Source organism: Pseudonaja textilis, chromosome 1, assembly GCF_049901715.1.
Source record: "Pseudonaja textilis isolate UNSWEBS1 chromosome 1, rPseTex1.2, whole genome shotgun sequence".
Lineage (NCBI taxonomy): Eukaryota > Metazoa > Chordata > Lepidosauria > Squamata > Elapidae > Pseudonaja > Pseudonaja textilis.
In genome coordinates this window covers 153,195,101-153,207,790 of record NC_141990.1, presented here as the reverse complement: position 1 = coordinate 153,207,790, position 12,690 = coordinate 153,195,101, and the positions used below count along the sequence as shown (strand labels likewise).

Genomic DNA, 12,690 nt, shown 5'->3' with positions numbered 1-12,690 from the left:
GTGCCTGGAGGCCAGCACATTATAAAGGCTGATTTAGTGTCATGGGCTAGGTGGGAGGGGGAGCGTTTAACACAAGGCTGATCTTTGAGTGCAAAAAGCCAACACCTGGAAACAAAGTCTAGGCTAACTCTGAACACTATTTTTCTGCCACTTTCAATATATATAAAAAGTCACTGAACAAACTTAATGGTATATTGATATGGCAGTGGAATCAGGCCTTTTACTCCAAGCATTGATAAAACTTCACAGAAGCCAAAAGAGGCATGTTTCTTTGGAGAAGCAGCATGCTATTGGATCTCAGCAATTGGAGGGGGTGACTCTTAAGAATTCTGAAGAAGTCAGGATCTCCTTTTGCAAGATCTTACACAAACTTTCAGTCAAGCGAAAGAAACAAAGTTGGGAGAGCTGTGTTTCTATTCAACTTCTGTTCAGGGGCGACCACCGGGCTCTATGTGCTTCAAGGAAGGAAAATCTACATTTCACATTCAAGAAGTACTTTTAAACCTACTGCAGTTCTAGGAAGCCAAAATTTGCAGCTATGGTTTTCCATTTATATCAATCTTGCTGTCCCATATCGAGACACCAAGACATGGATTAACCCAGCTCTTTAATAACCAGTTGGAATATACACTTACAACCAGGCTAAAATGTTAATTCTAAACACAGAGAGACGCCTCTTTAAACTTCCTCCTCAGCAGGCCACCATGTCCTAATCAAATACAAATAGCGCACAAATACTTTGCTCACTCAGAACCCCAGTGTAAGGTTCTGTTCCACCCACACATTGGCTTTTCCTCCAACAGCAGAGAAACTGCTAAGCAGTTACACACCGCACCTCGGACTCCACAGCACACACTGAAAATTGTCAAAGCAAAAAAAAACCAAGTTGCGCTGTGTAAAGATGGCTCTGAAAAACTCTCGATATTTATACCACACACTGGGAGAGCGAAGAAGAGAGCGACAAAACGTGCAGTTACATTCCTGCCGTAAGCCACACGAGTCAGCACGCACGCACACACACACACACACCTGCTCCAAGGAACACCGGACCCTCCGACCCTCACGGCACGTTGGGATTCAATGGTTTTGTGGCCAGAAAAAGTAACTCAGCCAACCTCTTACTGCCCATCGCTTTCTCGGGAGGCGAGGAAGACGGTTACCCGAAGGGATTTACAAGGGGGAATCCAAGCAAGACGTAGAAGAGCCGAGCCTTTCCCGGGGATGTCTTTCGGGCCCCATCGGCTTCCGAGGAAGACGTCTATTCAGCCAGGGCCCCCGAGATTTGTCTAAAGTGCATCACGCCGCCCGCGCCCCCCTCCCCTGGCCGAGTCAATTACATCCCCCGCTGGATTGTGCGTGACTCCTGGCGCCCCCCTCCCCGGTCCCCGCGCTCGCCCACTTTGGCCCGCTCCTCTTCAGCGGCGAGTTGAACTTACCACATGCAGTTCCTCCTGAGAACTAAAGCATCAGGGTCTGCTTGCCGCGCGCTGCACGCTCCTAATCTTCCACTCGCTCCATATGTCACTCTCCTCGCCCGCGGGTGGTGGGGGGGTGAGGTGGGCGGCGAAGGGGGCTGACGGTGGGACAGAGGAGGCGGAATAGGGTGGGGGGGCGGGGAAGCGAATGCCGCTCAGGGAGGATTTAAGCCTCCGCTTTCCTGTGGCTGCGGCGATCACGAAGCATTATACAATGGTGGAGGAGGAAGAGGAGGGAGGGAGCAGGCGAGCGCTGGAAGAGCAGCAGCCTGCGCTTCCAGCACTTGCCAGGCGGAGAGAGTGACGCGAGGAAAGGCTTCTGCAAGCTCCTTGCCCTTTGGCTCACGTTGGAAGCCCCGCCTATGTCCCTAGGCAGGCACTCCGTCTCCCTCCCTTCCTCCCTCCGCTGCTGCTGCTGCTCCCGCTGCCGCCTGCTCTCCCCTCTCCTCCGCCCCACCTCCCTCAGAAGGCCTGGGAGGCAGGCGACACATGCCCCCTCGCTGGGCCAGCTAAGGAGGGCGGGGCGTAGGGCCCTGTTCTCCCTTACATGTGTCTTTGTCCCAAGAGATCAGCTATGCTAATATAAATCTGCTGCTTGCTGCAGAAGACAACACGAGCGCGCGGTCACACACGCACACCCCCGCCCCAGCCGCACACGCCAGGGAGAGAGAAAGGGTGACAGGCGCAGTCAATGTCGCTATTATTTCCCCCCTCCGCCCCTCCGGTCGGATGCGAGAGGGGCTTGGGAAGAGCGGAGCGATTTAACAACAATCGGTCAATAAATAAAGGCGATGAATGGGGCACTCAAGGGGAGGTGATACCTTCGAGGTGTAAAGGTAATGTGCTGGTTCCAGCCCTCATCTTGCACGCCCTGGGAGGCAGACCCGTCTCAGTCCCTCAGATGAGCCGTAATGATTTGGGGCTGCCCTCTGCACATGCCCATTGGCAGGGATAGCTTATGTTGTACACCTTCCGGGTTCGCACTCGAGTTCTGGAAAGCATCCGAAACGGGCCTTTCCAATGGGTTTTCTCGGGACTCTACGCGCATCGGCTCTATTGCTGTGTCAGTTCTTACACAGCTGTGAGGTTGCTGGCCGGGAATTGGATGGTTTCCCCCGGGACCGAGGCTGGGTTTTGGGTTGAGACCAGCCTCTAAAAGCCGAATCCGCTCGCTCCAATCTTAGTGGAGCAGCGGAGGAAGAAACCCAGGCTCCCAGCCTTTCAGCCTCCAGCACACGCCGCCTACATCACACGCAGGCGACTCTTTCAAAAACAGAAGGCGGCAACCGAGCCAAGCCAAGTCTCTCGTTTCCGAAAGAAAAAGTCAGGCAGCCCCCGAAAATGGCAGCGAGACGCCTCTGGACTTGGGCTCGCCGCTTCGATTGCCTCAGAATTGGCGCGGTTCTCGGGGACACAACTCAGCCCCGACTGGAGTTCCTGTGCGGACGCGCTAACGCTGAGCCTCCCTCCCGCCGCCCCCCCCGCCCCCCCCCCTTCCACAGCAGCGAGTCTGCAGCTTGAAGCCAACCGCAACTATGATAAGCACGCGAGCTATTCAACAACTTGAAATTAGTCAACAAGTCAAACTGGAGCAGGACTGCGAGTTCCTGAAAGGAGCAGCAACAGCAGGCGGGCTCCACAGAAGGGACAACAGCTGGGCTCCCCCTCGCCACAGAGCCGCGCTCCAGAGAAGTGGGCGGGCAGTTCAGAGCGGGGGCTTTGCTCCCGGGGCGGGGAGGCCTCTCTCTCTCTCTCTCTCTCCCTGGCATGTGTGCGAGGAGGGGGAGGGGAGGCTCGTTTCTTCCCTCAACTTGTGCAGGACTTTTTCCTCAGTCTTTCCAGGAGATCCTTCTTGTTTCCCCCCCCTGTGTCTTTCTCTCTCTTCCCCCCTCCCTCTCCAAACGCGTAGGTGAGCAAGCCGAAAGCTCCCTCCTAATAGAGCATTGCGTAAGTCTTTTTACGAGGCAGCCGGGGGAAGGGAAAAGAAAAAAAAATAAGAAAGCGAAACGCCCGGGCGCGGCAAGACGGTGAAATGAAAGCTGGCCTTTCCTGCCTGGGCGATTAGATTCGATGTAGATCGAGTGGATTTTAGGCTGGGGGAAGCCCGCAAGAGATGCACTACTCCCAAGGCCAGGGGGATCAGTACGTACTGTAAGCCGCACCGGCAAACCACACAAACTCAACCGATTTCGGATCGAGCCTGCGGACTATCCGGAACTTTTCCTTTGTTCCGTGGATTCCGTTCCTAGGACACACACAACCCGGGCGCCAAAGACAACGACAAGAAAATGCCCCCTCTCTCTCCTCTCCCCCCCACCCCCGCCCAACAGAAGTCTAATTCGCAAAAATACAAGTTACAGAGCGGGCAGTCAATGGATGATCACGCCGTGCATTCAGCAGTAGTAGCAGTAATAGAAACAACAGTGCTACTAGCAATTTCAATAAGGCATTCATCCAGTGGTGACTTAACAGACAGTGCCGTGAGTTTTTCTTGCCAGTATTAAGGAAGGAGATTTCCACTGCTTTCTTCCGGGATCTTTTTCAAGATCCCCGTCTACGACAGGCCAGAGAATCTCTTCCCTTCCCGGTAATAACCAGGATGATTCTCCTGAGCTTCCAAGACAGATGAAATCATCCGGGTCCTGCCACACACAACCATCATTTTAAGTTGAATGAAAAGGACAAGAAGAAACTCGGTAAACTTTGCCATCTTCCCTCCTCCTGGCCATTGAATCACACGAGACAGGTTTCCCCCATCACAAAACCATCGTTTCTGTGAAGGCACGCTTGGCTCAGGGAGATGAGATCATTACATGAAGGAAGGTTTGAAGGAAAGCTATTGCAACACTATCGATACTTTAAATGTAACACTTATTTCAAATAGTATTCTAAAACTTCATCCGCACGCATTTCAAATGTTGGCTACCACTTACAATCATAATTAAATAATCCTGGCTTTTAATTATTCACCAAGTTGTAGGGAAGTCCCCCACCACCACCAGAATGAAATATTTTAGGGAATATTAAAAGAGGCTGAATATTATATTTCCCCAAAAGGAGAAATGGAGAAAAAATCTTACCAAAGGCAGAAAGCAGTCCGGACAGCTTCCAGCAGATGCCTGAAGTCTTTAGAGATGGATATTTTGTTCCCATTAAGAAAGACTGGGCCAATCTATTCACAAACAAAACACCTTTATCTCCAGATGATGGGATTAAAATTTACATCCCCCCACCCAAATTCTAAGAACAGAACATGACCTTTTAGGATATAATAGGATTAACCCACCACCATTAGAATAGCAAAAGACACCAGACTCACAACATTGCACAACCCCTAGCAGCATCTCAAAACCCTATAAAAGTCCCTGTACACATCCAACCACTTTGTCAGCTGTCCCAACATGCTCTGTTGTTGGTTCTGCTCATCAATAAACAGAGTCCTTCTTTCCAATCCGCCTCTCTTTTATTTCCAGCACCTTTCCCTTGGCTTGGAACCGGACCAGATTTTTTTTTTTTTTTTGAAACAAAGTGCATTGAAAAAAAAATAAAGTTTTAGAACTTACCATAATAATATTTATTAGTCATTATTTGTGAAAGCCTGATTGGCCGAGTGATTTAAGACATGGGGCTAGAAACCAGGAGGCTGTGCGTTCTAGTCCTGCCTTAGACATGAAAGCCAGCTGGGTGACTTTGAGCCGGTCATTCTCTTGCAACACAACCAACATACACAAGATTGTGGGGAGCAGGGAGTACATACAGTCCTTAACTTACAAATTGAGCCTGGAGTTATTTATAAAAATAATTAAGGTAATGAGTAAATAAATAATATCCAGGCTGTTGCTATCAGCCCAATTAATCTTCCTGTAATCAAACCATATTTTAGAAGTACAGAAGGCATGTCTGAAAAATGAAATTCAACTGGAAGTGCAATCTTTAATGTTCCATGTGCTATAAGAAGCTTTTTAAATTCAAGACTAAACAATAAAAACAATACCCCTATCCCCAATTTTGTATGTCCAACGTGGTTGTGAGAATGGAGATTTTATCTGAAGAATTTGCACCCTACCGTAACCATATTTAATTATTTAGATTCCTATACTTTTACAACCTAATATTTTCCTTGGAGTAAACTTTTATATTTTTGTTTAATTCAAAAAAAATATTATTAAATATTAAATAAATAATAATTATTAAATATAAATAAGTTTAATAAAACATAAAGCATACTTTATGTATTATTGTAGGCCACAATTGCAATCCTTAATCTTCCCTTTCTCCTTAAAAAAAACAGGGCTCATCTTGATTTTTCATTAATCAAAAGCTGGTCATGCCATCAGCCCTGGAGACCTTAAGGGATTGGCAAGGGATTGGTGTGACTCCATTATTTTTAACATTTGTTGTCCTCTCCTAGCTTTATAATTTTCATTTTTAAAAAATATTTTATATCATTACTGTCTTATATGTCATCAAGGATGAAATGGGTGTTTCTATATATTTTATGATGAATGATAAGTAATATGAAGTTAAGTTTCTATATTGGTATGTTATCATGATATGTAATCAGAACTGATTCTTCATAAGAATGAAAGCATTGTGCAGTTTATTCTCAGTATTGAGAATTACAGTATTTTGCAGGGGATAATTTGGGACTTTTTAAACAAAATCTGATTTTTTTAAAAGAGGGTAAGCAGATAGTATAAGCAATTTTAATTGAACTGAAGCAAACATCTACACTTTAAGTTTCCTTAAAATATATAGACACACAAATAGACATACATAAAAAAAATTCAGTCTGAATCACCAAATTTAGAAATAAATTCATTGCCAGAATTCAGTGTGAGAATGTCAGATTTGGACTCAACTCACTCTCCATTCTGTTCCATTAAATGTAAGTGCAAGGCCAATTACCGTGAATACCATAGGAATTGTGCATTTTTTTCTTTAAAAAAAGCATTATTGTTCATAGTACTTACTACAATAAAAACCTGAATGAAATATTTCTAGAATTCTGTTCTATGGTGGCCAACTGTTTGTGGATGCTGTAGAAGTGGTTCCTGCATTGGAAAGAGAGTTGGTTTAGTTGACTTCCAAGATACCTTCCAATTCTTACATTCTATGAGGCGATCAAATTCATCTAGCATATAGCCATGAAACCAGAAATATTCTTATTGAGCATTCCACCAGAAAAGTATGACAAATAGACTATATGCTTTATAGATTTTACATGAATTAACTGCAGCAAGAATTGTATATGGTCAACAATGGAAGTGTGATGAGATCCTGACAGATGAGAATGTAATTAACAAAATACTAGAATGTGCAGAAATGGATAGACTAATGCTTACTATTAAGGACAAAGAAGAAACTAAATACTTTTTGACATGGGACTCATTTTATCGATGGTTAGACAATAAAAACAAGTTAGAAGGAAAGGGACATAAAAAGGATAAATGGAAATTTGTTAAAATGGATAAATATTGTTATTACAGTATTGTTATTGTGATGAATGTTATTGTAAACACTTTGATTATGATCACCTAAAACAACTGTACCCAGACAATACACAGTTTGATTGAAATGGAATTTTTATATATTATATTAATAAAACAAAATTTGGTGGGGGAAAATCATCTAGGATTTAGAGCTGATAAACGAATACCCTCTCTGAAAAACGTTCTGTCATCTCTGTGTTATCAAGCTCAAGCTTAAACTATGCTTAGAGTCTAAAATTCTCTTCTATTTGTGCTACAATAACTAACAACCACTACAGTGGTGGGATTCAAATTTTTTACTACCGGTTCTGTGGGCTTGGTGGGTGTGGCTTGGTGGGCATGGCAGGGGGAAGGTTACTGCAAAATTCCCGTTCCCTCCCCACCCCACTAATCTGCTTTCCAGCTCTGTTCTCCTGTGCAGGGCAACAAAAGAAGACCCAGCCAATCAGCTGGAACTCAGGAGGCAGAGAATAGATGGGAGCAGGGCCAGTCAGAGGTGGGATTTGCTGGTTCTCTGAACTACTCAAAATTTCTGCTACCGGTTCTCCAGAACTGGTCAGAACCTGCTGAATCCCACCTTGGTTATTTTCTAAGCAAAAAGAATAACTAAATAACATCTACAACCAAGAAGTGGCACTGGAAATGGCCTGAAGGTAGATGTTCTTTTTTCCAAGAGTTTCCCCCCCCATCTCTTAACCCCACTCCACCCTTACCTCACAGATAAAGACAGACCCCATTCTCATGATCTCATAGAAAGTTGTAAAAACCAGGCTTCTTTGTGGGACCTTTTAGCATTGTTTCTGGAACCATCAAATTTTTTATATTGCAATATTATTATTATTGCTGTGTTTTATTATGCAGTGCAAACGGCCCAGAGCATGGGTGTCCATAGTTTGCCTGGGCTGCACTGAGTGAAAAGGAATTGTCTTGGGCCCCATATAAAATATATAATACAGTTAATGTATATAAATCACCTAATAATCACATCATGTTTAAAGTTTATGATCTTTTGGGGTCGCATTACTAGCTGTCCCAGGTCACGTGTGTGGCCTGCAAGCAATGGATCGGACACAGACCTGCCTAGAGTCTGGTTGCTTTGAGGTCATTTATGAATTTCATAATATTGCACTATGTTATTAAGGTTTCAGCAAAGTTCTTCACTACAGAATCTCCAAGTTTACAATTCAACTATGTAAACTCTATAAATTATATCAATTGCATAGACAGATTTTTTTTATAGATATGATAGGGAAAAGTTAAAATGTTGGAGAGCTTCAGCCCCTGCCATCACAAAGAACCAAAGCACTTATCAAAAAAACAGCTGGGGGAACTGGAATTCAGGATGATATATAAAGCTCCCTGCCCCCCACAACTTACTCCCATCACCAAGGGAACTGGCCTGCTAGAAAACAAATCAGTGAGTTTCATATTGCATTTTTGTCTGGTGGTTCTGAACGAATGTTAACCTGAGCACCATTAAACCAAATGTTAAAGCCCATCAAAATCAATGGGACATCATTGTGTCTAGTTTTGGAAGAGGAAATCCCCCATAAAACATACATCTGAATTTCCTGGTTATATTTTGACCAGGGTGGAGGTGGCAGTGATTATTCGAAGAATCAGTACATGTATCAAAATCCAGCCTGTTACCTACAATACCTTGTGCTAAATTGTCATTTGAGAGTTATTTGAATTTCTTCCCCACTGGATGTTGTGAATGAACATCTTACACTGGCCAAAAGCGGTCTATTGCCATTCCTTGCTGGATTCTAAGTGTAGATAGAGTGCTTCAGGAAAAGCACAAGGATATTTGCGGGGAAAAGCATGAGGCAGGAGTGTTGTGTCTGCTGCCTTGAACTCCTGAAGTGGGGAAGGGACACAAAAGCTCACAATCCATACATCCATGCCTACAACTGGACTTTTGAAAAAGTATGGCTGCTTGTAGAGATTCCCAGGTCAACAACTGGGATGGGCTTTCTTCGTTGGCATCCAGCGCGAAGGACCCTGCTACCATTGGGAGACAGAAAGTGCCCGAGCCTGCATGGGGTAGCCTAAGAAACCCAAGTGTCAGCCAAAAAGAACAGCCTCCACAATCAGAAAATACGCCAGCTGACAGCCCTTTCATTCTTTCCAGGCAGCTGATTTATAACTTTTCCTTTTACAGCAGGGTGAAAACTGTCCTTTGTAAAGCACAAAAGAAGCCCATCATTTTCTCTAGAGAAATCTCATGCACTTTGCTTTTGATGTGATGAGAGGAGGCACCTCCGAAGCATAACTTGCTTCTTGGGTGTGCGGGAGGGTGGGGCTTGGCTCTCTGCTAAGTGTGGGTGGCACTATCAGAAGGAAATGCAGTGGTGTGGATGAGAAAAAGTTTGTGTTCCACTAAGGAAAGCGGCTTCGTTTTAATGAAGCAAAGCAGGGCTAGCTGTTTGAAAGGAACCTTTAGAAGTTGTATTCACGCTGTTCCTCCCTCCAGCCCCCTCTCCAACGAGCAGTTGCTGAGTAGCTAAGGTGGTTCTAAATAAAGAACTGGAGTCAACAACAGGAAATAACTCCCACAGAAAAAGAGAGCGAGAGCGCACAGAATATAAACTCTCTCTCCAACTCTTGCATGCAGCTGACAGCAGCCTTTTTGTTCTTTGCATATTGCATCAAAAACTATACCTTTTTCAAAGCATGCACTTGGCTTTTTCACCACTGGCAAGCTGGCCATTAAACTTTGCAGAAAAAGAACTGCCCTCCCCACAGGAGAAAAGTCTCATTTCTCAAGCACCACCCTCAAACCCTTCCCCACCTGCCCTATGCTATATAATTCTGGCTCAGCCAGCTAAACTACATCCCTCAACAGCCAATCCAGCAAGGCACAAAATGGGCCTGTAAATTAGAACCTTGATCCCCATTCACATTGGCCCACGTGAGTGACTAATACTTGAAAATTCATTGAGCCTGTTCTTAGTTCACCCACCTAGAGACCAGAGGTTTCCAATCATCCTTTTAGTATAGGCCAAAGTCACAAAGGGCTCTGAGGAAGACCCGGTGAATAATAGATTGCCAGGAGGATCTTTCTGATGTAAATGGGGCCTAGATAATAGGAAGAGGGAGCAGGAAGTCAATCCTCAAGCGCTTGAAGGAAGTTCCAACAAAAGGAAGCTAGTTCACTCTGCAGCTGGAAGAGATTCCTGTCCATCAGAGCTGATTGATGAGTCATTTAGCATTGCCCATTTAGGCAAGAATGGAAAATGTAGAAAAATGAAGTCACGATCAGCAAGAATGTTAGGCACCAAAAGAACCAGCATTAGGCATCATGTTTTTAGAGCACTGTGGCTTTTCATAGACCAAGGACAGCCCAACTCAAAATATATACATGGAAAATATTAAATAGGAATTGTACCTTACACATTCTCACATGCAGAAAAACTGGATTTTTAGTAACCAGTGAGAATATTAGATGCTGCACCCTGAGAGATCCAGACTTTCCTTTTTGACCCCAAAGATTAATGGGGTGTGTGTATGTGTGTGTAATGGTGTCTGTTTGTCAGTCTCTGGGTAAAGGGAGACGTAAGGTTATTATGTGATTTAAAAAAAGACACAATTCTGACTGTTGTTCCCAACATTTCCAAAACTGCAACTCCCATAGTACTTTATCACCTATACAAACTTTTGTCTTGTAAAGACATAAATGCAACTGTGCCCCCTCACAGAACTACTGACACTACAGCCGTGAGGGGACAGAAATGGAACAAGTGGCAGGAAGTGAAGAAGGAGATTAATTCCACAGCAAAAAAAAAAAAAAAAAAGATAACAAGATCAGGTGGGAAGAGATTTTAGAAAGTTATTCTGGCCAGCAAGTTCAGAGGTCGAGGATGGTGGAATGTTACGGCCCTGGATAGAAAAGCAGGAGGAGAGACCTTGCAAGGCCTGGTGTGTGACCTCGCTTTTCCTGTCCAGAAGTAGTTCTGGCAAAGTTGACCAGTACCCCCATCCCCACTTCTGTCATTGTGTGCAGTTGCCATCTTGATAAGCCCTAGTACAGAAATCCAGCTCTGAAAATACAGCCATTCTGGGCCGTGTTTCCTTCTGACAGCTGTTTTGACAGTTGGGCTGTCTTTACAGCAACGTGATCAAGCCAAGCCAGAGGTTTGTAGTGCGCAGAAATATTTTTAAAATATGAGGAAAGGATTAGCAAACTATTGATAAATACAAACAGGAGGAATGTAAAGATATGCAGGCATTTCACCCTTCTTTTCAGCCTTCATTTATGAGCTACTTTATGGCCCCTGCCAAGTACAAATGGAAAAAAAATGTTGGGTGGGTCAACTGAAACAATTTTCCACTAGGATAGCTTACTTATGTACTGTAGCATATTATAATCAGTCCACACTGCAATAGAAATACGAAATTTCAATATTGCTGAGCTACACTTAGTAGAATCCCTTGCCATTTTCCATGCTGGTGACAGTTACTGGGGATAGCAATTCAACAACCTCTGGAAGAATATGGCTTCCCCTACACCTGCACAATGATCACCTGAGTACATGTTTAAATTGCTCTTACTAATAAACAACTGACTATATTATTTCAGGAGGTGGGTGTTACGTTCGGCAGATTTGAGCAGGAACCAAAGTTCGTTCCTATTGGCTGAGCCGTCTGACAGCGAGCGATATAAAAGGGAGCTGTCAGATGGCGTCAGCTGTTGCTCGCTACTGTCAGCCGATCCGAACAGTTTAGCGGCCACCACGGATACCAGTTATTTAGTTAATAAAAGTGTTAACCTTCTTGCGATTGTGGACGTCGTCTTTGCCTTCACAAAAGTGGGTTTTTTTTTATTTTCTCTGCAAAATATATGACTGTGCCAGGTTATCTATCATCCTTCTCCATCCATCTCTACTTATTACCATTTTGGAGACAAAAGCCTGTTTTAAGCCATGTGTATAAGTAGTTTTTACTTAAACGCTTGGAAAATCTACAAAGGAGATGAAGCCAATTTTATTTGGTAAACAGGAATTGGCTGCCAGGAGAAGAGCAAACCCCAGCAAAAACAACATAGAAATTTCAGAGTAAAACTTGGTAGCTGTTCGAGCAAATCCCAGTGGAAAACTTTGGCATGCAAGCCAAAATCCTGACTCAGTTCTTTGCCACAATTGCAAACAATTGCAAACCTACTGCTATCTGAAGTTGAGCTTTTCTTACTGAAGGCAGATTTTTAAAAAGTTGTTAACTGTTGATTCCACCCCCCCCCCCGCCTTTTTTTTAGCAGCTAAAATTCTGCAGAGGCACAGTGGCAAGTCTTGACCTTGTTCTCTGGAAAAGTAACCGGAGGAGGGTGGGAGGGAGGGAGAGAGAGAGAGAGAGAGGGAGGGAGGAAAGGAAAGAGAGAGGAAGAGAGAGAGGGAAGGAGAGAGAGAGGAAGAGGGAGAAAGGGAAGGAGAGGGAGAAAGAGAGGGAGGGAGGGAGGAAAGAGAGAGAGAGAGAGAGAAAGAGGAAAAAAAAGACGGAATACAAGAATCTGTGAAATTGCAATGTTTACAAGATCACAACTCATTAGCTTCAACCTTACATTTGAAAAAGCGCCCTGTTTCTGCCCACTTGAACTGATACACAAAGCTTTAACAACAGCCATGATTCACAGTCAGCTCCAGTCATGCTCATAAGTGATGTGGCACATTCTCAGTGCCTCCAGTATTTGCGTAATTGAGCTTCATTTGCTCTGCCCCTAGCTTGCG

The 12,690-nt window shown here is 44.4% G+C and overlaps 1 protein-coding gene across 6 annotated transcripts in view; it reads right to left on the bottom strand.

Annotated features, from left to right (window-relative positions):
* The window catches only part of SERTAD2 (SERTA domain containing 2), a 152,005-nt gene that overhangs the window by 43,520 nt on the left and 95,795 nt on the right, over positions 1 to 12,690 (bottom strand). The window contains exon 1 of one of the 6 annotated variants that reach the window (XM_087919313.1): positions 12,525 to 12,639. The exons of 3 other annotated variants lie outside the window; for them this stretch is intronic. In XM_087919313.1, coding sequence (XP_087775439.1) covers positions 12,525 to 12,616 — 92 coding nt within the window. In that variant the 5' untranslated portion in view covers positions 12,617 to 12,639. Of the gene's footprint in view, positions 1 to 1,436; positions 1,812 to 2,296; positions 2,435 to 12,524; positions 12,640 to 12,690 lie in introns of those variants that run through there. 2 more of the 6 variants (XM_087919315.1, XM_026712910.2) reach the window with 2 other exon arrangements.